Consider the following 25982-nt stretch of genomic DNA (forward strand, 5'->3'; position numbering starts at 1 on the left):
TCCCTCAAACTGCTGAGGATTCAGGTGACATTTTATCCTTGCATTTCCGAAGATTTAAAATGCCACTTTCTAGTAAAATCTTATGTCAAGAACAGCAATCGACCTCCTGATACAGAACAATTACCTGGTTATTTGGTCCATCTGCAGGGTGGAAAAATGAGCCAGCACAGCCATGGGCAGAGCCAGGGATCATCTTCAGGCTGCTACGAAGAAACTCCTTCAGTCCATGTACTCAACGTAACATTCAGGAACAAAGCATTGACGTTGTGAGAAATCCACAGCTTTAAAGCACTAAGACTTTTTCCCTTCTGACTGCTGGGCATGCAAGGAAAAGCAGCAACAAAAACCAGATGAAGTCGTTCCTGTCTGCTTAATTTCTGCTCTTTGTGCAAAACCCACGAGTTCAGTGGCTCACAGCCCCTTGGAAATCCTCGATGAAGGGTTCATTTAATATCACATGTTCTTCTTCAGCTTTTTAATCTGTTACTGATGTTGTAATTCAAGTATTCTAAAAAGAGAGGGAATTTAGGATCGCAGCGTTTTTACCATTTCATTCTGCAAGCTGTTCTATTACACAGATAAAAAGACAAAACGTACCTGGGTTTTCCCAAAATGTGTGAGAAGTCTTTTGTGCTCTTAAAGGAAAAAAAAATTTCAAGGGAATGTCAGTATCACATTTGATAATTATTTCAGAAATAAGCAAAACAAACACAAATACCTTACCTGTACATTCAAAGGGTTAAATCAAACCCAATGTTCTCCCCTAAACAGCCTGATAAATAGACCTGCAGTAACCTGTTTACTTGAAACATGATCACATATTAATTAGTGAATAATGCAATTAAAAATATTAGGCATATTTACAGAGAATGAGACTTTCCTAAACACCAGAAATGAAAAGGAAACTCCAAAAAATCTGGAGTGCAAGAGATGCATTTTATTGTATGCCCGTTACGATGAGTAACACATTTAGAAATAATAATCCCACAGAACAGTGACAATCTTATTTTACAGCGTGTACATCATTTTTTACAGCCACATAAAACACTTATTTGTCTAAGAGATTTCCCAAATTTTAACTTTCTGAAGTTTAGAAATATAAAAAAAATTTATTCTCAAGGAACTGATTCTCATCTGGTGCAAAAACAAAATATGAACATTATCTGGAACACAAAGCCACAATATAGCATGAAGTTACAATTTCTCATGTGAACAGCTGTGTGCAAACATGAAGCAACTAAAAAGTAAAAAATACACATTATATGCATAACATTTATGACCAGGTTTTTCATTAAATAGCCCTAGACCAGCTCGTTATATAAGCGCCATTGGATTTGCAGCATGCTAACACAAAGCATTTTTAAAGGGATGCATATTTTAAATGTATACACTGTAAACTCAAGATCCACCTCCAAACTCTAGTGGCAGCAGATTTTTCTGGTTAAATACTGCATATATACTTTCTTACAGATTGAAAATGCATGTTTATAGCATGGTATAGATCTTTTTTTAAAAGAATCGATTAAAAGGTGCTATTTTATGTCTATATGGAAAATTTCATATTAGGAGGTAGGACAGTAACTGTCATACCTGTTAAGAACACTGTCCTAAAGAACTTCTAAGTACTTTGAATTTTAATTAAAAAAACCCCTACAGTTTTCAACTGTTTTTAATATTCTTTTTAGAGAAGACTTTAAAGTAGCGAGGAAAAAAATTAGTGTTGAGTCACAACACTATGAGCTGCATCCATTTTTATCCTTTAAAAAAAAAGTCAAATTCAAAGTTAATTTTGTTATATGTGCCATACTGAACAACATTCAACTGTAGTTTCAGATAAAAAAAGGGAAATTATATACATATACATCTTTAACCCTAGCACCAGAACACCACCTCTGAGACCATAACATAATGCTCTATTTTAAACATCATATCCTGCAATAAAATAGGTTAGCAGCTTTGAAAACCAGTAAAAAAATGCTTCTTGGACCTAAACTAATAAAGGAAACCAAAAAGTTTCCCTATGAAATGTTTTAAAAAAAAACCCCAAACCAAAACAAACAAGGGACACCCCCCAAATTTCGCCAGTTCTGGAATTCAATTTCTAGGCACAATTGAAAACGTTGTGATGAAGTGTCTGACTAAAACTCCCTGTTCCAACCTGCACAAGAAGTGAAGAGTGGGCTCCTTTGCAAAGCCTCTGCAGCTCACCCCACCAGGGATCTGTTTCCATACTGGAGACACACGTTGGGACTGACAGAATGGGTCACGCAATCAGCTCTGCCCTGTCCTCTAGACTTAGCAATGGCAAATACTGTTCACTTGGAGACATTCATCCATCTTTCTGCAAATTTAAGACATTCATCCATCCTCTGCATTCTCTAGTGCTCTTTAGGTTCTGATAAGCAACAATCATAGGGCTATGAGATCCCCTGCCAACCCTAATACTTTTTAAGACTTTTAATACAAAGAATGTGAAGTTATGGTTTAATATCAAGCTTTGAAACCAGGAGAAACAGTTCGTGAGATTTATTTTTTTCCCCAATTAGCATATCACAGTTTCTACATCGCTTCCTTCTGGAGCTCACCTATCACATTATGGCCTCTTTGTGGTGCCTCATTATGTGCTGATTTTTCTCGGAGGGCCTGCGGAAGCCCTTTTTGCAGTACTCACACCTGTGGGGGTAGTCTTTGGTGTGGATGGAGATGACGTGGCGCTTAAAGCCCGACGCGTCCGTGGTGCTGTACTCACAGTACTGGCACTGGTACACCTTCCTGCCACTGTGGGTCTTCATGTGCTTCTTCAGTTCATTCTGCTGCCTGAAGCCCCTTTTACACCTTTTGCATTTAAAAGGCAGGTCCTTGGTGTGAACGGAGAGGATGTGCCCACTGAGTACAAAAGGATCGGATGTTTTGAAGTCACAGTGCCTACACTGGTGGATCTTTTTCCCTTTATGGGTCTCGCTATGCTTTTTGAGCTCCGAGGGCCGGTGGAAGCCTTTCTCACACACCTCACACTTGTGGGGAAAATCCTTGGTGTGCACTGAAATGATGTGTCGCTTCAGGTCACTGGAGTTGGTGCTCTTGTGATCACAGTGGGGACACTGGTGAGTCTTATGCCCTTGGAAGAGCTCTGTGTGCTGCTGCAGCTCCTTCTCGTCGGCGAAGGCCTGGGGACAGTGCTCACATTTAAAGGGCAGGTCGGTGCCGTGTTTGGTTTTGATGTGAGTTTTCAGGTTGGACTGGTCAGCACACCTGAACACACAGTGCTGACACTGGTATGGCTTTTCCCCCGTGTGGGTCCTCATGTGCTTTTTCAGCTCCGAGGGGTGGCGGAAGCCCTTCCCGCACTCCACGCACACATGAGGGAAGTTCTTGCTATGGACTGCGAGCAGGTGCCTGTTGAGGAGCCCCTGCTCTGCAGTCTCATAGTCACAATATTTGCACTTGTGGAGCTTGGGCTCCTTGTCCCTCAGGATGAGTTTATTGGAACTCAACGGGCTCGCCTCTCTGTATCTTCTCGTGTACTCCGTAAACTCGTGCGTTTTATCAACTTTATTTATAAGTTTATGGCTTTCCAGATGATTGTGGAAACTTACTTTTTTGTTAGTTGTAAAGTCACAGTCTGTACACTGGTATTTCTTCTTGATCATATGATCGGGATGGTTCTTCATATGCCTTTTCAAGAATCCTCTGGATTTAAATTTTTTCCCACAAATATGACAAGGGTAAACTGTTAAGGGCTGTCCATCAGGACCTATTATAACAGCTGTTTTTGAACAAACAAAAACAAGTTATGAAGGAAACACATTTACTGATTAAGAAGTTTTCAATCATCCAAGTGCTGTTCAGATTCATGCACTTACACTTGCAGCAGAGAGAGAGTGGCTCAGTAGTTTAAAAACAACCAATCCACAGCACCTATAGTTTATATAGTTCTGTTTTAGAAACTGCTCAAACAGATCAGGAATATCACATGTGCACTGAATATAGCCATGGGTACTTTTTAATAGCTTGCAACATTCCAATGAATTGCATCAGCCCTGAGTGTACTAACTGAATAGCAAAATATGACATTTTCTAGGCACAGAACTGGAGGGGGGAAGGACACAGGAAATACGCAAATCATCATTTATAGCTTTTAATTCTGCATCAGCTTAAAAAAGAGAAAAGGAATAGGACAGGAGTAAGTGGCACTCCATGACAATACCGTAACCATCCAGTGTTTACCTGTTTGCCATTGCCTGGCCTCTCCTCTCCTCCTTTTCTTGGTTTTTTGTTTGAGCACTCTATTAGTGCTAATGCTATCACAAATCTGCAGGTACTGTGTTGCATTACCGTTTTTGTTTTCTAATCGTGTATCCAAGTTATTTCCTAGAAACAAAAATTAGACACCATAAAAAACCTTAAACAACTTGTTTCTTTGGGACTGACGACTGGAATTGCACAGCAGCATTATCTACTTTTTAAAAACAAGCATTGCCCATTCCTCTACCACCAACATACATCAAAAAGAAGTGTGCTAATAGGAACCACTATCTATCTTTTCCTGGCAAAAGTCAAGGGTATGATTGTTTAAACACTGATTCCTTTCTGAATATATTCTTTGATTTTTATTAAATTTGCTTTTACTTCTTAACAACTGCATTATCTCTTTTCTGTCTGCAAAACTATATTAAAAATCTGGCAGTGCCTCCCAACTTCCCCACCCCCCTTCGAAGGCTTACAGACATCTAGAATTGTTTTAAATTCAAAATAGTAGAGAAAGACTGTAGAGTCCTTCAATATCTAATTTATGGCTCATTCTTTGCATCTCTGATTAGGAGCACTGACACAGAAATGTCTATTTTTTCAAAGACAGTTTTAGTTTTAATGCTGTTAAAAGCTCTCACCTGCCGCTTGACCATCTTCGTATCTTCGGGGAAGCCTTCTTTCATCTCCTGCAGAAAATGGTATTTTAGTCATTATAAAACAGTATTCTTTTTAAAGATGATGCTTTTGAAAGCCTGATAATGAGAGAAAACTAACTTAGCTAATAAGTAACAGGTTAACACCATCCAAGTGGAGATGTGCAGCTCAGTGTTGTGTAATCTTGAGCCTCAGGAGACAAAATCCCATCTCTGGGAGGGTTTATCCACCCCATCTGTGTTTGCATGCTTACCCTGCTGGCTCTCCTGCTTTCCATTATTAATATGCTTGTTTCTGCAAACTTTTAACCTCATCTATCCCTTCAGATACCCATGCAGAGGTTATCTGAAAGGCACACTTTGCTCCTGAGATGGAAGCACCTTATCTTTCTGGAGTAAAGCAGCCAGATAAGAGAACTTGGCCCTTATCAGCCTCTCAGCACAATGGAGCTCTGGGAGATGCACAAGGAATACCTCAGGAGCACATTCCTCATTTTGCACTGGAAGTATTTGCTGTAATGTGCCAAAGCTCTGTGGTTCTGAAGCACTTTACCAGCCCAGCTGCTGGGCTCTCATTACCACACCAAGGAATTTTCACTAACTTGCTTAATTAATTGTAACAGAAACTATGGATAACTTGGTACCCCCTTAACAAACATTTAACACACCAAAGTCCAAGGAAATAATAGAAAAGAATAGACAGGATTCTCAATATATCCTAAGACACTTCTGCTATCTGAAAACAAATCATCTTTTTTGTTTCTCACCTGAAGGACTAACAGGCTTAAGACACATATATAAACTGAAATTATTAGGAACATATTTACATGTTTATTCCTATCATTCCCTTTCTGAAGTCTTTCCCCCTTCCTCCCAGCTAATGAAAAATACCTAAGTCTGTTCTTGTTTAAGATCTTCAATATTAAGCATCAAACCCCACACACTCTGTACATCTGAGCTGGGATCAGAAACAAGATAAAACTTCTCCTAACAAGCTTTCCTTCTACTCCATGAAACTCAACACACAGCAATCATTGGATGGCAGAGATCAGGAGCTGTTTCCAAACCCCAAGAACAAAGTGAGGTCATCCCAGAGATTCTGGCAGCTGGATGAGGGAGGAAATAATGGCAGGGATTGTCAGGAAAGAAGCACAGGTTCCTACCGTAAGCAGCAGCCCAAGCAACGGGGACAAACGTTTTATTCACGCCAGAGTCCTCAAGCTGGGTGTCTGGAAGGGATGTGGCTTCTTCTTCCCCTACAATAACTTCCATATAAACTTCATCTGCTATTTCAGCACAGCCTGGATTAAGGGAGGAGAATAAATCTTTAATTTTATTCTGCCTGTCCTAACTTTTCCTTCATTTAATTTGCTCTCGCTCTGATTGATACTCATTATAAATTAATTTTCTTCCTTTGGCATTTAAGGGTTCATTGCTTATTCAGACATTCCTTAAAGAGAGAAAACATGTATCAATAAATACTAATCCAAAACAAATGCCCACAAAATTTCCAATATATACAAATTCATAAACTTGCAACTGATGACATTTGCCTCTTTGTCAGAAAGCTGCTTAATTCACAGTAGGAAAATAGAAAAAGAAGAAGTATGACTAACCTCATTAACTTCATCCATGGACATGTTAAATTTAATATAAATAATGAAATGATTGCACACAGTATGCACAAAGTGCATTACCCACATCACTTTATAATAATTATAGCCTGTTTTTTATTTTTAGGGAAGATGAGCTTAGTTTTCTACTACTTCAGGCTGAAGAATTCTTCAGAAAAAATTAAAAATGTCCTTGAGAATGATGGTTATATGGGTGTACAAACAGCATAAGAAACAAAAATGTTTTTTATTATGCTTACTAATATCTTCATCTTCCTGAGAAGAGTCCTTAACAGCCATGTAAACCATTTTTTCTCGCTGCATTCTCCCAACACCTCCTTGTTCAATGACTCCAGCTACAGAATGGCCATTGTGAAAGTCACTCTCAGTGACAATTTCTGTCCCACCTTGAACAAAAAGAAGTGACACACATTAAGTCAATGTGAACAAGCCACAGGTAAGATTAATTTCAGATTTCAGTATTTTTTTCTCGTTTACAACAAAACCGTTTTTCATAAAACTCCAATTGAGTGTTTTTACATCCAGGTCTGTCATAAAATCATGCAAGTTTAATAGTCTGGAAGAGATGAGGAAAAAAGTCTCTGGGCATGTCCTGATAAATTCAAGCCTGACCAACCCCTGCCCAGGGATCACGAGCCTTCCATGTGTGCCAGGAGGAGCTCGGCTGCCACTGCAGACACACAGCTGTCCATGCCCACCAAAACCTGACTGCAACCCTAACCTTGCCCCAAACACAGCCTGGAATCGTGGATATTCCCGGATTCCTGGTCAAGACTCCTCCATGTGCTCCTCATGCTGCGCAGCAAAGGTTCAGCACCGCCAGCAGCAGCCCTGCCGAGGGGAGGGAGTGCTCCCAAGTAGGGAATGGGATGATTTGCTGGGACCACCTCCCTGAGAGCAGCTCAGAGAACATCCCTGCTGGGAATTACTTCTCAGCCATAAGAGGTTTTGGTTCTTCCTGCTGCTGCATGAGCAGAAGGTCTGTCCCTTCTGTCCCTGGAGACTGACAGACCATCCCCAGAGAAACACACAGTATTTTGGGAACAGGGCCTGGGAATGATCCAGAGGTTCCAGCTCCAAGGACAACCAAGAGGGGGACTCTCTTTTTCAAGAACACACACAGGTGAGCTGTGCATCCCCTCAGAGCACTGGGAGTGCTGGTCTATCTGTGGGGAAAGGGAACTGCAGAGCAATTCTGAGTGCCTTGGTTCACCAGCAGCCCCAGAAATCCTCCCCTCTCTCTGCAATCATCACCAAAATCCACCAAAGGCTCCCAGCAACAAAAGGGATCCACTCCAGAGGCTCTGCTGTACTGACACACTTGTGTCTTGCAAAGTTAGAGAAAAGCAGCAGCTGAAAAAACAGCTGCAGACACACAGCCACTTCTACATTTGGGCTCTGCCTGCCTGAAAATAGCCCTGCTAATCAAAAAAGAACTCGAGACTAATCCACAACCAGCATTTGCTGCATCTGGGCAGCCTCCACAAATGTCACGTTCTACTAAACACTCCAGTCACTGGATTACGTGGAATTAAGAACAAACAGAAAGACCTCGAAACTGGAAGAATAAATAGGATATCAAAGTACCTATTTCGACATCATCTTCAGCTTCAGCTTTAAATATGTACACTTTGATAACTTCTGAACCAAAGCCATCATCTTTAGCAACATCATCATTTGCCACCTCGGTACTGATCTTCAAGGGAGTGCTTCCTATATGGTCCAATTTCTCTCCAACATCATCCACTGCAAAGAGAAGAGAATAATAATGAGGTTCAAACACATTTTTAGAAGTCAAAGCAATCAACAGCATGATTTTCTCCACTATTCTCCCCATGTACAGGAAAGGTTTGTATTCATAAGTGCCCTTTAAAAGCAGCTCATCTCAAGAAACTTATAAGAGATTCCAGAAGTTCAGTATTTTATTGCAACTCAGGAAACACAGCAGGAATTACAGAATGGAGGACACAAGAGGGAGCTTGTCATCAAAGGGAATAAGGTAACTGGTTATGGCTGAAACTATTATCCTTAGAAAGCAAAAACGTATCAATAATTAAAATTAAACATCTATACGAAAGTGTTAAAAATTAACCCAGAATTGCCTGTCACAGTCTAAGAGTCCTCAAAAGTTTCACCAACACACTGGTGACTAAAATTTAGTAGCTGAAACTCTTGTGGAGTGCGATGACTTGGAGTATATTCCCAGCTAAAGAAGTGTGCATCAAAAATCTGACTGTATCTTCTCCCTAAAAGAAATTATGATTTTATCCACTTCACCACTTGAAAATATACACATAATGAAGATTAATGCATAATAGACAGCTGATTAAAAGATGCAGTGACAATAAATCCAAATACTACTATGAGAGATTGACTCCTCATGCTTTACACAACTTACTCTCTGGTTATTTGGCCTATACATTCAAAATGTTCATTTAATTTCTAAAAAAACCCCTGACATTCAAACGATTAAAATCAACATATTTTGGTAAAAAGGGCATTCACAGAGATGTCCATAGATACACCCCATATTGCCAGCACAGAGGGCACTGAACTCAGCATCTCTTTGACACGTATACCAACACACTTGTCTCTGAGGATAAATTTAGCTCCTGTGCAGATGGTCAACACAAACCTGTGCAGTGCTGAACACCCACGGAAGTCCTCTAAACAGAGGAGAATTCCACAAAATGTAGACAAAATCTGAATGAAACACATTCCAGGGACACAGCATCTTACTGCACACATAACATTAAAGTATGTGTGCACTAAGCAAAAAGAAGTCCTTAAAAGGAACACTGAAGTGACAGCAGAGCTTCCTGACTCCACAGGGATGCCGAGGGCTCTGATCCCTGGGAAAGGCCAGCTTACCTGGGATGGCTGCAGTGGTCCCCAAGCCCCTCCCAGTTTCCTGCTCCCAGGGCACTGGTGGCTGCTCCCAAGAGCTGCTTTAACCCCCTGAGACTCCAGCCCAGGCTAAACTGGAGTCCCTTTAAGCCTTTAATGCTCAGGGCAATCACGAGAGGTGGGAAGGAGCGGGTGCCTCTCCTGCAGCAAGGGGAGTGGGAATCCACCTCAGCAATCCCCAGCTAAGCTCTTCCCACTCATGGACAGGATTCCATGGACACCTACCCAGCTCACAGCACTGGGAAACGTCATGTCTATTCACAAATCTTGGACTGCATCAGGTGAGTACAGAAGTTACTGAGGACAGAACTAGATAAAATGCAAGTAAGTACAAGTAAATACGTGGTTTCATTTTAGAACCTCTATGAAGCCTATACTTTGATGAAAATTAATATTCTGAGCTGGAAGGGACTCACAAGGATCATCATGTCCAACTCTGAAGAGAATGGTCCATATGGGGATTGATCCCACACCCTTGCTGTTATCAGCACCAGGCTCTATAACCTGAAACCTCTAGGAAAACATTTTAAAAATGCTGCTTTAGCTGTTTGGTGGGGGTTTTTTTGTAACTAGCAGATTAATTCCATTGCTAAAAAAGTATCAAACATGGATCAGGGAAAAAAAATTTCCTCAGGAAGAGAGTTTTTGTTTTTTAATTAAAAAACCTTTCTAAATCTCTACTGAAATCTATGCCAGCAACATCAACACCTCAAGGAGTGAGAGTCCGACGTGCTGCATGATGGTCGTGTGACCTGGCAGAACACTGGGAACAGTCAGAGCACAAGCACTGGGAGCCACAACAGAGGACCTGCAATATTCCTTTGACACTCAACTTTCCCAGCAGCAGACCATTAATACCCCTTTATATCCACTGTGGGAGTGTTACTGCACCTGCTAATTGACATTTGTTATGCTGCCAGAATGGGGCTGGCAGAAGAGAAAAAAGTGGGGATGCTGAAATACCCTTATCTTGGAATAAGTATTTCTATACATTTACTAAGCATGAATTTATTAAAGACTATTTTTTTTTTCTTTCTGCAAGGCTTTTAACATTTATAAAGGTTTTTTATTCATGTTCTGAAAAATGATAAATATAAGTTTAATTTAATACAATGACCACTCCCACTGCATGTCTGAGTGTTGGAAGGACCGGAGGTAACTCTCAGTACAAGGAGGGATTAAATACCCAGCTCTATGACTAAACATGCTGCCAAAAAGAGTATTTCAAACTGTAATCTGTCCTGTAAATTTAGAACTGTGAGGTGGTAATAAAGTTCTTTTCAAATCTGCAACTCAAGCAACACCAACTTCTTCTAAACTTATACATTTTATAAACATAACATGTTACCAGTTTAACAGAAATAAGTACTTGTCCTGGGAGGTTATTTAACAACAGCAACTTCCTGCTGGACAGGGCGGTTTTCACAGGTGTGCTAGGAAGTTTTCTTTATGGTAAAATTTCCAACTATTTAACTAATATTGTGTGACAGTGACTGTGCACCACTATGGGGCTGGTGAAATAATGGAAGAAAAAATCCCACAATTTTAGACAGTTACCAGGACATCAAATGCAATGCAATAAACTTTACATGAAAAACATGAGGAATTTTTCAATTTTTGTAAGAATGTTTTCAGCAAAAAAAAAAAAAAAAAACCCAAAACATTAATACAGCACGTACACTCAAATACTGTGTTTTAATATTGCAGGTAAAGCCCTCAAATCTTCAATATCCTTTAAAAATAGGGAGTCCTGTTTTAGAGGGGCAAACTTACAGCAGTATTTTTAACTTTTGTGGTTACTTCCACACCATTAACCATCCTGTGTATTTTCAAAAAAACTCAGTCTTTACAATTTAAGCTAAAAAAATGGAAACCTATCAGGGAGTTTGTGTACCCAGGGCCTCTGGGATTACTTTTCTAAAAAAGCAAATGTGTAATATAGCAAAATTTGGAAAATATCAACTGGGCTGAGAAAATGATACCAATATAGACTGTTATCAGTAAGATGTTGCTTTTTGTTTCAAATACAACAAAACACACAGAACTGGCAATTGCTTTTGCTTAAATTGCTGCCTTATATGAAGTAAATTTCATGGTTTCCATCTACCTTTTAAACCGATTTAGGTAAGAGAAAAACACCACAGCAGGACAAGTAATATTTGTTACAAAATATTATTGTTTTTTAAAACAGTTCCTGAAAACATTCTATTGTCTAGGTAAGATGCCTTCAATCACTGCTAACCCATCAGTGCTAAATTCTCTGCTGCTTTTCCCAGGTATAGCTCCTGGGAACAGGGAATGCTTACTTTCTGTCAATGGAATATCAAAGTGTCTTCCAGCTCTGACTCACCCACCAGAAGCACTACATGTTATTATCTCGTCCCTTAAAATTAACTGAAAAAACACAACAGAGAAGCTGCAGAAACAGATGCTGAATCCTCCTGAGTGAAGAAGCTTTAAAGGAAAACTCAGCACACTCCCAGTGTTAAACTTACCTGGCTTGGCTGTTTTCAGGTGTGTGATGTCCAGATTCACCGTGGATTGCCAGCTCCCAATCCATGTGATGCCTCACATGCACTATGCTGGTGATACCACAGCCACCAGAGGAGCAACACGAGGGCAAGATAAGTCCCATGCTTTGACAATTCTCCGGGTTTTTCTAATGTCTGATCTACTTAAGTCCCATAGGTTCAAATAGAGGAGTAGGAATCCTAAAATGTTTAGCAAATGAGGCAACAGTGTAAGACACTAAAAAGGAGGTGTTGGTGGCACAGTACCTTACCCCCGGGCCAGCTCCAGTGTGGGTCAGTGGTGGCTTTGAGGTCACCAGAATAGTGCATGGGGCCGGCACGCGGAGCGGGGGCTGGCAACCCGCTGTGGGTCTGAATATCGCAAACCTGAAAAACAAAAGAGGGGAGGCTTCAGCTCCACTGCCCACTGCCCCTGCACCTCGGGATGTGCTGCTCACCAGCTCCATCTCACTCTGACAAGGGCTGGGGTCAGGGGCCCACCACCGCATTTGGGATTCGTTTCCTTTTTATCAAGGTGTTCTGATGGTTTAAAGCAAGGGAGCGTGAACACCCTGCGGTATCTGTGTTGTGAACGTATCAAAAATAGATTTTTAAAGTCCTATGCTTATAAAGCTGGTTTGAAAAAGCTGAATTTATCTGCAAAGTGGTGATAATCTTCCAATGAAAATTTCCAATCACAAAATCATACACAGATAATCACACAACTATCAAGATGAACTTACTGTTGTCCAAATAGTATTTACACAAAAAATGTAATTACCAGAAGTGTATGAAGTATCTATATGGGAATGTCACCTCAAAATGGTGAAAAATCACCTTTCAGTGAAGTCCCTTCCAATGCAAGCCATTCTATGGTTCTATCATTTAAGCTGTAAGTCCCAACAAGCATAAGGGAAATTAAAATTCCACAGTCAGCTCCATACCCTAAAATGTAGTATTTTGGTAGTTCCCACATGTGTTCCACAGAACAACTCAAAGTACTCCCTAAGGGTATATCTGGCATTTTATGTAAAATCTCCCCTTTTCATATGCCAAATTTCATTAAAAGACAACTAAGTATTCTGAAATTCTTTAAAAGTACCACTTTGGTGTGATTTACATTATAAAACAGTTCACCCCAAATGAAATACTGTAAAATTTACTTATTTACAACATTTGACAATTGAAAAAATGTAAGTAAGAAGTTTTGACCTGCTTGATAAATTGAGGCCTTTATCTATTCTACACAACACGTTATCTCCATAAACAAAACAAATTCAAGGGTAATATTTGAACAATAAGAAAAAAAATTAAAAACTGCATAAGAATGATTCATTTCTGCTGACAAAAACACAATAGCAGACACTTTGTAGGGTCAGGCTGGCATTCCCGGCACAACACAGGCTCAAAACTTAGGAAACACAACAGAGCTCGTCTTTATCAACGATTCAGATGAGGGGATTGGCTTTGCAGGCGACACCAAATTGGGGGAGTGTTGATGCTGGAGGCTGGGAAGCTCTGCAGGGGAGTCTGGACAGACTGGATCCACGGGCTGAGGCCACTTGGGGGGGTTCACAGGTGCCAGGTCCTGCCTTTGGGTGACAACAATCCCATGGAAACCTCCAGGCTGGTGCAGAGGGGCTGGAAAGCTGGGAAAGGCCCTGGGGGTGCTGATGCCAACAGCTGGACATGAACCCAGGGGTGCCCAGGTGGGAAAAAGGCCAATGGCACCTGGCCTGGATCAGGAATGGTGTGTTCAGTGGGATCAGGGCAGTGCCCATCACCTGTGCTGGCACTGCTGGGGCACCTCCAGTCCTGGGGACAGCTCTGGGACCCTCAGGACAAGAAGGACATTGAGGGGCTGGAGCGTGTCCAAGGAAGGGAAAGGAGCTGGGGCTGGAGCACCAGGAGCGGCTGAGGGAGCTGGGAAAGGGGCTCAGCCTGGAGCAAAGGAGGCTCAGGGGGGACCTTGTGGCTCTGCACAACTCCCTGACAGGAGGGGGCAGCCGGGGGGGGGTCGGGCTCTGCTCCCAGGAAACAGGGACAGGATGAGAGGGAACGGCCTCAGGCTGGGCCAGGGGAGGCTCAGCTGGGCTAGTGGAAAAATTCCTTCATGGAAAGGGCTGTCCAGTCCTGTCACAGCTGCCCAGGGCAGTGGTGGAGTCCCCATCCCTGGAGGGATTTCAAAAGCCGTATGGATGTGGCTCTTGGAGACATGGTCAGTGATGGCCCTGGCAGCGCTAGGAGAACAATTAAACTCAATGATCTTACAGCTCTCTCCCAACCTAGCAGATTCTATGACTGCCTTAATTTATCTAAATGATTACTTTAAACAAATTCCTAGATGAATAATGTAGCTTTCAACTGTGACTATTCAGGCACATCACGATTATACATATATAAAAATTTAATTTGCTGAAAACTAGGTCTCAAAATGGCTTTGAAACATTGTGAAAGCCAAGCTTGAGAGCACCTGACAAAACCATGAATGTGTCAGACACACGTGGGGCCATCAGGTAAGTGAAAGCTTCAGATGCTCTGGTCTAAGTGCAGTATCATCAGCATCAATCACACTCCTCTGTCTCAAAAGGAATCCCAAAGATGACTGCACTTAAAATGACAAGGGAAGTCGCCAGTTACAGAATAAACTCATCCTAAGTTCTCTGCCAGAAAGGAGCAATTTGTTCAGTGAAACAACTGACTGTAAAATTGGTGTTTCTTAGTTACAAACACACAGGATTTTTTCTATTGTAGGTCTAATTTGATTTATAGACTCATTTTTGAAGTTCTTTTTCAAAAAACCCTCTTTTTGACTTCTGTTAGTGACACAGTAATGATGGAAAGCTTTAAAAATAATTGCTGTTCATCCTAGACTGAATGAAAATAAATATCAAAATACACCTTGCATACGGGACATAAATACTATAAGAGAGTGAAATCATTATAATCATGAATCAGTTGTGTCCTCTCGCATGAAATTTTTAATAAATGCAGCTCGTTGTAACAGACTGACACTTCGACACACTTGGCATTGACTTTTTTTTTAACATATTGCTTCTGACTAAATAAAATCTGTTTTGACCTACTCACATTTCAGTAAGTGATTTGGGCAAGTCAAAAAATTTAAATTAACTATCATATATTTTATCAAATTTGTGTAGCAGCAACAACTGGTACCTTGGGTATAATGTAACCACTGAAGAAACACAAAGTACCCAAGGTTCTTTCAGCAGCCAACTTCAGCTACCTGTCAACAGGATCATATGGAGCTGGATGCTGCGTGGGAACTGAAATGTGTTAATGAGCCAATCCATTAAAGCACACGACCCCTTATTTCCAAGTTCAGCCCGGAACAGCACAACAGACAATGAAATGCCTATTATAATTTTTAATACACTAAACAAACTGTATTTTGGGGACACATTGAGAAAACTTTGAGTTAGAGATCTTAAAAAAACTATTTCCTTGTGGATTCTCCTGATTAAGCCCAACATATTATTTTTACATGAATCTGCATAACATTGTAATATACCCAAGGTGTTTTTAAAAAAAAAACGTAGTATATTCAAAATTAATTGAATGTTTAACTTTCCAAGGTGTTTTTCTCAAATTTCCTGGAATATCTAGTTTCAGAAACACAAACATACACACTCACTCACTCAGCAGCATCAATGTCCTTCTCTTTCTTGTTGTAGCAGTGACTTTGCATCAAAACCCCCAAATTCAGACACCAGAAATTAACTGGGCACCAGCCTATTCCCTGAGTGTTCCAAGAGTCCAGTTATAGGAAGTTCTCCCCACCAGAGCACTTCCAGCTCAGCTCCCTCCTGCTTCCATCTACCTCTGTGGAACTTACAAGATATCATCAGGTAGTCTTCAGATGTGCTCTTGCCATCATCGTCATCCTCGGTTTTGATGGTGACTGTGGAGCCAGGGACAGCCCCAGCTGCCTGGATGACGGCTTCTGAATCCGAGTTCGTCACCAGCACCTCTTCCGAGACCATGGTGGGCGAGTCAGCCCCGGCCACAGAGTCCTGCACCACGTGCTCCAAGTGTCCCTCAGGGCCTGTGACAAGGTCTGCCACAAACACCTGGTCAGGAACTCGCACGGTTTCTGTGATCAGGTCAGAAGTCAAAACATGGTCGCTGGTGTCCAAAGCCTCTTCAATGGCAACATCAGCCTCCAACACGGAGTCGGGAACGATGACGCCCTCCGTGACAACGTCCGTTTCCGTGATGATGTCGGGCCCCTGGACCACCTCAGCTGCCAAGCCATGATCAAGAGTTATCCCATCATCCGTGACCACATCAGAAACCAGGACAGCTTCGGGGACTGACACAACAATGTGGTCTCCATCGATGTGAGCAGTGCCAGCCATTCCAGCCACTAGGGAACAACCATGAACCAGGAGAAAAATGTTACAATTATTGCACCAGCAACTGGTTTATCTAAGGAATGGAGTTGTCACACAGACAAGTTAAACACAGATGTAAAAATCTGTTACATCTTAACATCCACATTTTGCATTTCACCTGATAAACACTGTCCAAAGCAGCCGGTTTTGTACAAGATAAACAAAACATACCACTTCAAGACATAATGTGGAGTTTGTCCCAAACTTAGGTTTTACAATGAGGATCTGTTAAAAACTAAAGGCCAGTTTACAATTCAGTCTCTTTTTTTAAAAATTCCCAGTTAGCAAACATTTCATTGCAGCAGCAACGTGAACCTTCACAGAACTCTTGCGTGACACTGAAAGTGTGGGAACAAACCATTGACTGCTGTTACAGTAAAAGGACTCATCCTTTGGACTGCATGGGCCTTGTTAAAAATAAACACTCGGTTGTATGTAATATTTTTAGTAAAATTTCCAACAACTTGCCACATCACAAGGAATGGCTGGAGGTAGAAACCTGGTTTTTATCAACAGACTGGACTGGCCAGTCGTATTTGCAGACTAGTTTTCTAGACATAACCAAGAACGCATAGTGAACTATTTTAACACACAAACAGCAGTTTTAATCTTGAAAACACTCAAGGAAATGGTTCTTATCAGAATGAAAAAAAAAATTAACATTCCTCAGTAATTCAGTTGTAATTCAAATGCAAATATCCTGGTATAAAGACATGGTCCTTCCCAATACCTGAGAAGGCCATCTCCTGGATTTTACTCACTATTTTTAATAGTTAAAATGTTTACCAAAATCCTGCATGATCATAGTGTGAGGCATTTTGGATTCCTGTGTTTGCAATCCAAGACTCCCGCCACCTGGATCCATATCAGCCAAATTCATTCACAAATAACTGCAATAAAACAAAACCGAGAACTTACGTTTAACAGTGTTCTTGTGTCGATCAGCTTTACTGGATTTGTGTGTTACACTGACAAACACAGAGAAGTATTTACCCGCAAATTCAAGAAAAACATCAGCAATACTTCATATAATTAACTTCATTATTTTGGTTTCTATTTAACAATAAATATTAGCAATTGTGCACAGAGCAGTCACCTCTGCTCTGCCCCTGTCTGTACAGCTTCATTAACTAATTATCAAGACTGGTGATTCTGGATGTTTGGAGCTACAAAGAAGAAAGTATTGGGAGTATCATTTTTTCCAGTTCTTTCAAAATTTGGATAAATGAGACCATTCAAAACCAATTTTAACACGTAAATTTAATTGGGGATGCCAAATCCCTTTGACAAGGTACAACTACACAAAGTCACTCCCAGAGCAGGAGAAAGGATGTATCATTTGACAGACTGTTCCCATAAAACACAGGAGAGAAGGATAAAATCAGCATTCCAGCAAGTTATTTGCATTGCTACCAAACACTGAAATGTGGGGATTCTGAATTATTTTGCAACTTGCTGCAACCCAAAAGACTTTACACGAGTTCTCAGTGCAGACAAAGTGACTCCACAGAAGCACATACTGGATCATACAGAGCTCAAGACTTTCACAGGTGAAAAATCTCCAGCCTAAAAAAATCTCTCCTGCACAAGGCTAAAATCTTGTACTTTCCTGACCTCTCGTATCCAAGAATCAGAAAAAGTGACTATCACAGAGCAGACGAGGAGTTTTAGGACTTGTGGGAAGCGACCGCAGGGTCAGAGCTCAGAACTACGTGACCTGGGTGGTGCAGAGAGGAGCAGGGAGCACAAATCTTTCATGGGTAAGTCTCCAAAGTATGGTGCTTTCCTGTTGCAGCACCAACCTTGGTTTTGCTCTCCTAGATCTCATAAAAGAAATCACCAGTATCCTACCACAAGAATTCGTTAAATATCAGCATCTAAATCCAAGCCTTGATGGAAACTCCAATTACTTCGTGGTAGAACACACTTGACAACCCCACTGCAGTGAGTTCCACCTCAGGAGCCAGCACAGCCAAGGAAGGTGAATAATGAAACAAGCCAAGCTGTAGGAACAAGTGCCCAAAATCTGAGACACCTCCAAGGCAGAGTCAAGGGGCCAGGAAGAGCCAGGACCTCACGTAACTCCTGAGCTACTCCAGCAAAGGTGCCCAGTGATGGCAATTGCAAGGAAAAACCACTGATCCACCCCCAGGAGGTTTGGATTCAAGACTACCAAAAAAGTCAAACACTATCCATGAGGAAAGCTGTCAAGGATTTTACTAATTCAATTCCTCTCCAAAATCAAATTCTTTCAGCATTGTAAGGATCACAGAGCAGCTCCAGAACCTCAATGCAATGCTCCATCACTCCCAAATTATCACCACAGACATCCAAAATTCTCACAGTAGCTAATGAATCCTTGCTAGTACAGAATATGATGCAGCTCTAGACCATAAATGGCTCATTTAACTATTTGAGAATTAAGGCAGTATCTAACATTTCCTGACCACAGGCTTTACATTCAGAGAATCCTTTTTTCAGTGTAAATGGATATGAAAAATTATCTTAATTTAAATAAATCTGAGATTACAGGAAGAATATGCCAGACTTTTTTTCCTTCTCAATAAGCAACTTGTTTTCAGATTAAATAAGTAGGTGTACCACATATTACATGTTGTGGTACATAGAAAAATTCAATACAAAGAAGGACTATAATTTAAATTTCTGCAGGGAAAGCAATTTATCACTAAAAAAGTATTTTCCTGGTAGTTAACAGGACTAGAAAAATAACCAGAGTTATGGAATGGCACCTTCTGTGCATGGAGTACCAGCAATCCCTTAAACTTCCCCTAAAATCAGAGATGGATAACGACACACAGGCGACAACCCTGCTGAAGCTGTACCAACCCTATGAAGAATGTTTTTGTAAACCCTCACTGCAGACAAAGGATGGACTTGAATCAACCCCACAATCACAAATTTATTTTTTATATCAACTTTGGAATCTTAAAGGAATGCACTGACAGCAGGAAAAGCCCTTCCTGCTACTGCTGGAAGAATTAGCCATGGATAAGGCGCACAGCTCCCCCCAAACCGGGTGGTTCTGCTCACAGGTTGCAGCAGTGCAGATGATGCAGTTTCACATGTCACATATGCAGGCAAATCTTGTTATTGGGAACAGCAAAAAAAAATGCAGCGCAGTGATTAATTGTGGTTCTTCTCAGCTTCCTCCTGTAGTACACTGTGTAACACACCCACACCACCACAGGCAGATCCAATCACGGGTTTGCAACAGGAGAAATCAGGCAGAAAGCCACAATTCCACACCCTGTCACAATCCCAAACTTATCCATTCCTCTCTTCCTCTGACTTGTAACATCTCAAGTTTTTCCTCTTAATTCCCCTTCTCCTCTGGGTATTTAAAGACAGTGAAAATGTTTTATTAGCATCAGCCAATAAAATATTCACTTTACAACATTCCATTAATTTTTTCATTGATTTTTTTTTTTTCATTACAGCATGCTATCTTGGCCCAGGAAAGAGCACATTATCATCAGATCCCAAAATGAAGTATTTCATCCAACCTACACCGAGATTCCCAGAGCAGTGTCTCACAGCTAAATTTTTTAAACATGTCTGTATCTGGAATAGTTTTGCTTTTCTGAAAAATAACCGTTCTCTTTCTAATGAGCCTGAGGTTCATTTCAACCTATTTCAGCTCTTTATGCCAAAGCTCTTCCTTAGATGGCGCTCAGCTGAGACAAGCAATGAATTTCAGAGTAGAAGAAGGGATATCTGACCTCTCTGACAACTGTAAACTACTTCTGCACATGGTATTTTTTAAAATCAAGGATAATGGTTGGCAGTTTGGGATGACCTAATAGCAAATCTCAACTGAAAAACTGGTGGAAGTTCCCAGGATACACATTGATCTGTTCTTAGCTTACTCTTCCTAAAAAAAGTATCACAAAATAACCAGTAACACTTTCATTTTAGAGAGAGTTTAAGAAAACACTCCAAGTGCAAAGATCTTCAGCAAAGCACTTTAAGGAGGAGGGATAGCAAGCAATGCTTCAGCACTTCTACCTTTCCCAGGAAAAACAGGGTGTCATTCATGTTCCCAGGGGGACGAGGAAACTCCCAATCCCTATGCTGGCTTCCAGGCACTGTTGCCATATTTAAAATGTGTATAACATAAACAACATTTCTATAGAATGACAATTACAACATGCCAATTACAGCTGAAATACATGCTCTTTATTTATGTAGCTTTAGGAATACATTTTGTGTGGTCCTGCAAACGTTAAGCATCTCCCCAATTTACACACACCTTTATTCTCAGTAGGTTCAGGTGGTGCATTTTCACATGAAGCCTAATTGCATGGTCAGACCTTAATCTCTCCTTCAAAATAGAGGATTTCTTCTAAATAATTTACATCTTGTTTACATGCTCCAAAGGAAAACACAACATCATGCACTGCTGGTGTTTTGGATATTCATAAGCTGCATATGAGATCTGCATAAAACCTAAAGGACCAGGCTCAGACATAGAGCAATGTAACAACAAATAAACTTCTACGCCGTTGAAAAATACAAACCAGATGCTGTGTAATCATTTAATTTCTTAACATTCAAGCTGAAGACGAAAAAAGCATTATCCTCCCCTGATGACACTTCACGGTTTTCATTTTTTCCCCCTAATTTTAATGCAGCAACTGACAGAAACGCAATGAGAAACGTCCTGCTTGTGCAGAAATCTTAATTAGAAACCCCAATTAATAAAATAACGGATTAACGCAGGTTAACACAGACCCTGGGCAGAGAACAGACTGGGTATGAAAAACCAGCATATCCATTTTAAAGTCCTTTATTGTGTCCACCTAGAAAGCACCACGACCACTTACACTCCAAATCCATTTAAAACGCCACAGACAAAACCAGTGAAGGAGATTTTGTCTTGCTGCCTGAAACGTGCTAAAGGCACTTCATACAAAATAATAAATAATAAAATAGGAGAAAAAATAACATCTACGCGTCGCACCAACAAAACTTCCCGTGGTAAAAATCACGGGCAGAGCCGGCCGGCGGCTGCCCAAGGGCCGGGCTGCCGGTGCCCGCTGGCGCCAGCGGCTCCCGGCGCATCCCGGCGGCTCCCGGCGCATCCCTCCCTCTTCCCTCCCTCCCTCCCTCCCGCGCGTGCCCGGCGCGGGCGCGCCCGCGGTGCCGCCGGGGCGGGGGGAGGCGGCGGAGGGAGCGCGGGGACAAAGGAGCTAGTGTCCCGCGGCGGTGCGGGCCGGGAGGCGGGGACAGCGCCGGGATAACGCCGTCACGGCGGGAATAACCCGGTCCCGGTCGGGATAACGCCGTCCCACGGCCCCGAGCCGCGGCCTCCCCGCCCCGCCAGCCCGGCCGACATCTTGTGTTCCGCCATTTTCTGCCCGCCCGCGCGGCCCCTCCGCCGCCGGGCCCGCCCGCACCGCCCGCCCGGCGCGGCACCGGCGGGCCCGGCCGGGGCTCCCCCGCCCGCCCGCCCAGGGGCGGCCGCGGCCCGCAGCGACCGCGGCGGCCGTACCGGAACGCGGCCTGCGCGGCTCCACCGTGCCCGTGCCCGCGCCCCGGCTCACCTGTGCAGGCCCGGGGTGCGCCGGGCCCGCGGGACGCGCCGGGGCCGGGCCGGGCCTGGGCCCGCTCCGCCCGCAGCCTGGGCCGGGCGGCGGCCGCGAGCGCGCGCGGCCCCGCTCCGCTCCCCCCGCACGTCACGCGCGCCCCCGCGCGCCGAGCAGGCGCAGCCGCCGCCGCCCCCTCAGACCCCCCCGCGCCCCCGGCACCGTGAGGGCACCGCGGGGGGACCCCGCTCCCGGCCGGAGCACCGTGAGGGCAGTGAGGGGAGATCCCACACTCCCGTCCCCGTGAGGGCAGTGGAACAATCTAGTCAATAAAACACCCAACATTTAAATAGCTCGGACAATGGTTTCAGTTCTGTGGGTCTCTTTTACCAGCGTGAAACCCCGACTTACCTGGTTAAACGTGACAGGTAAATACAAAGTTGAACCAGTATTTAAATATATAAAAGTAGTTAGGATACAGACATGAACCTTCTCATAACAAGGATAATAACTTGTTTTGGAAACTTTGCATTACTCTTTGTTACAACATTAAGAGCCTACGCTACAAATCGGAGCAAAGGAGGACTCGGGCAATGCTTGGTGCCTGTTCCATGCCTTCTATTCCTCAGAGGAATCAAAAGCTGGAGCTGTGCTTCCAAGTGAAGTGTAAAGGCAAAAGCAGATTCCAGAGCAATGTGACCCAAAACCTTCAGATGCTGAGAGGGGATTGCTCAGAGCTACCTGAGGGAGTCTGGGGGTCCCGCTGTCTGGGGGGTTCTAGAGGCCAGAGCAACCTGGGGTCTGTGAGTTGGGCCAACACAGGGTGGGCAACGCAGGGTGGACAACCTGAGATGGGGCATCCCAAGGTGACCCTACTGACTACAGCTGGAGTGCTGTGTCCAGTTCTGGGCTCCTCAGGACAAGAGAGCCATGGAGCTTCTGTAATTCTCAAAAGATTAATCCTCCTGGACTTTCATCTCCTTAGCAGAGAATTTGGAGACTTATATTTGACCCTCCTCCCCTTTATTTTTTGTTTTAAATGGTAAAGCCACATAACACAGCACACCCCAAAGTAAATTCAGTAAGAAGAACATTCCAGTTGTTTAGTCTAGCTCTAGCAAGAGACAGACATTCTTATGACAAAATAATTTCAAACTGCCCAACACAAGTAAGGAATGAAGGGAAAAATACCAGAAAAAGGTAACGACAAAACTGAACACTTGGGCAAAGAGTGAGAGAGACTCAGTTTAGCCAGCTCTGCTCTTGCCAGCACCATGGATATTGACAGCATTGCCTTATCTGTGCCTCCTACTCCTTTTCAGAGGAGTGGTGGAGTATCAAATTGAACACTCAGATTCTGTGGTCACTCTGAGGCTGGTACAACAGAGCCGGACTGAGGTCAACAACCACCACCGTTTGTCAGATTGTGGCACTACCCGAGGCTGAGAAGTGACAGAAAAAGCAATTCACTGACACAGTTTTCTGACACCTTTGGATCTGAATTTCTGAGGTCAGAATGGTTTAAACTGATAGTCTGGAATCTAAACAGATGTGCTAACACCATTTCTGTGTGTTTCTGAAGATAAGAGAGGGAACCAGTCTCACTTTTATTTCTGACAGAGTTTGCAGCAGTAGAAGTAAACCCAGTCAAATTTGCCCACTTTGAAGTTTTTGTTACACTGAGGGGAAAACAAGCATCAAAAAATCCTTTCTAAAATCCTTAATATTCTAGTTTTGTCATATAGTTTCACATATTACCTAATACTAATGAAAATCATTTTATATAAATCGCAATATAATGTGCTTCAGACTTTTTGGAAAATGGGAAATAAATCCCAGCCTTCAGTGTCTTTAATTTGTTACTTAGTGGCAAGGTGGTCAATCTTCCATAGCTTCATTTATTGTCCTCATTTACAAAAAAGTTACAAAGCAAGCCAGGGCAGTACTAAAGGCAAACCGTTCCAGCTGTTGGGATCAGCATAGAAAGAAGACAAAGCAAAAAAGACAAGGGACAGGGAATGGGCCTGTAAATATTTGCTAAATCTTGAGACAGAGGGAAGCCAAATCCTTGGCTGTGTTTGTACCACACTACCAGGGCCAGACCCTTGTGCACTCCAGTATCAGGGATTCACAGGAAGCTGTCACCAATTACACAGCAAATAAATCAGATGTTAATGTCATGTTATATCAGGTTTTCTTTTACAATTATCCTCTATACCTTTTCTTTGCAATAACTTAGTGCTATCTAATAAGAATGGCAATTTCCTCTGTGTCCCACCAGGGTCTCGCTGCTCTCTCAGCACCTGGATTGCCCAGTAATTATGCAGCTTTCCAAGACATTTCTGATATAGGAAGCACTTGTTCTTAGTATCTCTGTAAAGAGATTAGAATTAAATCAGTAGCATGACACACACTCCCCAGTATGCTTGCTATTAAAATAATCTGTATCTAATCAAACTACATTTATATATATTTGTTTTGTTAGTATGTGCTGCTTCTGAGTGTGCACTCACCAAGAGCTTTGGGAGATGATTTTCATGCAAATAACTGAAAGCATTAGCACTGTGTGCACACAAACTGAAACAGCTTTGGAAATATTTAAAAACATTTCAGCAGGCTCTATAATATTCCTGAAGAAAACACCTGCATAGTGAAAGGTGGCTGTAGGCTTTCTGTTAGCTCACATCTTTACTTAGTGACAAACACAGTCAATTTAGTGATGATTTGTATTCAGTACCAGGATAGATGATATAATTAATATGCAGAGGGATGTAATTGATACATACCCGGTACTGTCTCGCCTCTGGATAAACTGGGTAAGGCAAATCCTTCCTGGGATAGTCAAACCCATCTCGCTGGGCTCGGGAGTGAGGGAAATAGTCTGATGCTGGATCTGCCATCCTTAGAGGCTGAACATACACAGGACTATGCAAAAGAGAAAAAGGTTATTAAAACCCTATAATATACTGCAAATTGCACAAAGGGTTAGTTTAAACTGCAATATAAAAATATTAAAGCTCACTACTGGATGCATGGCATTGAGGCAACAACATCTAAAAGGTCTTTTAAGTTCATTTTACTGTCAAGCCCTCATCCTGCAAACAGAGAAGAGTGAATTTATAGAAGCAACATTCTCTTTAAGCTTTTATTTTCTTTTCACTGTCACAACAAACAATGCCACAGTATGTAATTTTCTATATTGCTACAATTATTTTCAAAATATTTTAAATTCATGATAGCTATACCTTCAACATTTTCAACATTTATTTTAGAAAAAACCAGACCTCCTTGAGGGACTGAAATATGAGCAAGCTCCAGCCTGTCTCTGCAGCAGAACCCTGCTACATGTGAGGAGACTGTTCTGCTCTCACTGAGCTGCACCCTGGCAAACAAGTTCTCTGCAGAAGTTGCAGTAAGAACTGCAGCAGTTGGCTGGGTGCTGAGGGGGGGGGTCAAGTGAGGAAGCATAAGTACAGAAGCTTCGTTTCTAAACAGTAATGAAATTAATGCCTCTGGGATTAGAGGAAAACCAGAGAAGCCTCTGGATAAAGCAGTATTTTAGATTTTGTATGTGAATAATCCAGTCAAAAGCTTTAAGCTTTGCCATTTACTGGACCTTTGTCCCTTGCTGTGCCACTGGCAAAGCTGCAAAGTCATTCTGAGTCTCCAAACCAGGGTATAAAGTGAAAATGAGCACAAAAGACAGAAAAATAGCAGCATACCTGTAATTCTCCCTTTGATTTGGGATTGAGGCATCATTAAAATCTTGTCTTTTCAGTACAGCTTTTGGAATTTGCCCAACCGAGGCAACCTGTGTGTAGGGGATCAGGTGGTTACACAGAGCAAAATGACAACGAATTAGAATAACCAGCTCACCAGGTACAGTATGTTAGAAGGTATAAACCAGTTTTTCACTTACAAAATATAATGTCTGAACTACAACTCACAGTCTAGGGTGTGAGAAGCCTGAAGTCCTGCAGCCCTGACCCAGAAAGATTCCTTTTATAAAGGGTTTCCTTCCCTGCCGAACTGAAGGATTGGGTCTGATTCACACCTTCGGAACAAC

General features: G+C 42.2%; 1 protein-coding gene and 1 long non-coding RNA gene across 10 annotated transcripts in view; both read right to left on the reverse strand.

Annotated features, from left to right (window-relative positions):
• ZNF711 (zinc finger protein 711) overlaps positions 1-21991 on the reverse strand; it is a 29629-nt gene extending 7638 nt beyond the window's left edge. For 7 of the 9 annotated variants that reach the window (XM_048319009.1, XM_048319010.1, XM_048319006.1 and 4 more), the window contains exons 1-9: positions 21935-21991; positions 17157-17260; positions 15812-16342; positions 8126-8284; positions 6778-6924; positions 6068-6205; positions 4890-4937; positions 4228-4371; positions 125-3766 (exon numbers count right to left, since the gene is read on the reverse strand). In XM_048319009.1, coding sequence (XP_048174966.1) covers positions 2589-3766; positions 4228-4371; positions 4890-4937; positions 6068-6205; positions 6778-6924; positions 8126-8284; positions 15812-16342; positions 17157-17250 — 2439 coding nt within the window. In that variant the 5' untranslated portion in view covers positions 17251-17260; positions 21935-21991 and the 3' untranslated portion in view covers positions 125-2588. The remainder of the gene's footprint in view (positions 1-124; positions 3767-4227; positions 4372-4889; positions 4938-6067; positions 6206-6777; positions 6925-8125; positions 8285-15811; positions 16343-17156; positions 17261-21934) is intronic. The other 2 variants (XM_048319005.1, XM_048319012.1) reach the window with 2 other exon arrangements.
• A 962-nt stretch (positions 21992-22953) lies between these two features.
• LOC125333228 lies at positions 22954-25969 on the reverse strand. The gene is made up of 4 exons (XR_007206808.1): positions 25864-25969; positions 25639-25727; positions 24703-24841; positions 22954-24289 (listed from the first exon to the last, which is right to left on the reverse strand). It is a non-coding gene; the product is annotated as an uncharacterized LOC125333228 (long non-coding RNA).
• Between the last annotated feature and the right edge of the window lie 13 nt (positions 25970-25982).

The sequence above is a fragment of the Corvus hawaiiensis genome, chromosome 14, assembly GCF_020740725.1.
Source record: "Corvus hawaiiensis isolate bCorHaw1 chromosome 14, bCorHaw1.pri.cur, whole genome shotgun sequence".
Classification (NCBI taxonomy): domain Eukaryota; kingdom Metazoa; phylum Chordata; class Aves; order Passeriformes; family Corvidae; genus Corvus; species Corvus hawaiiensis.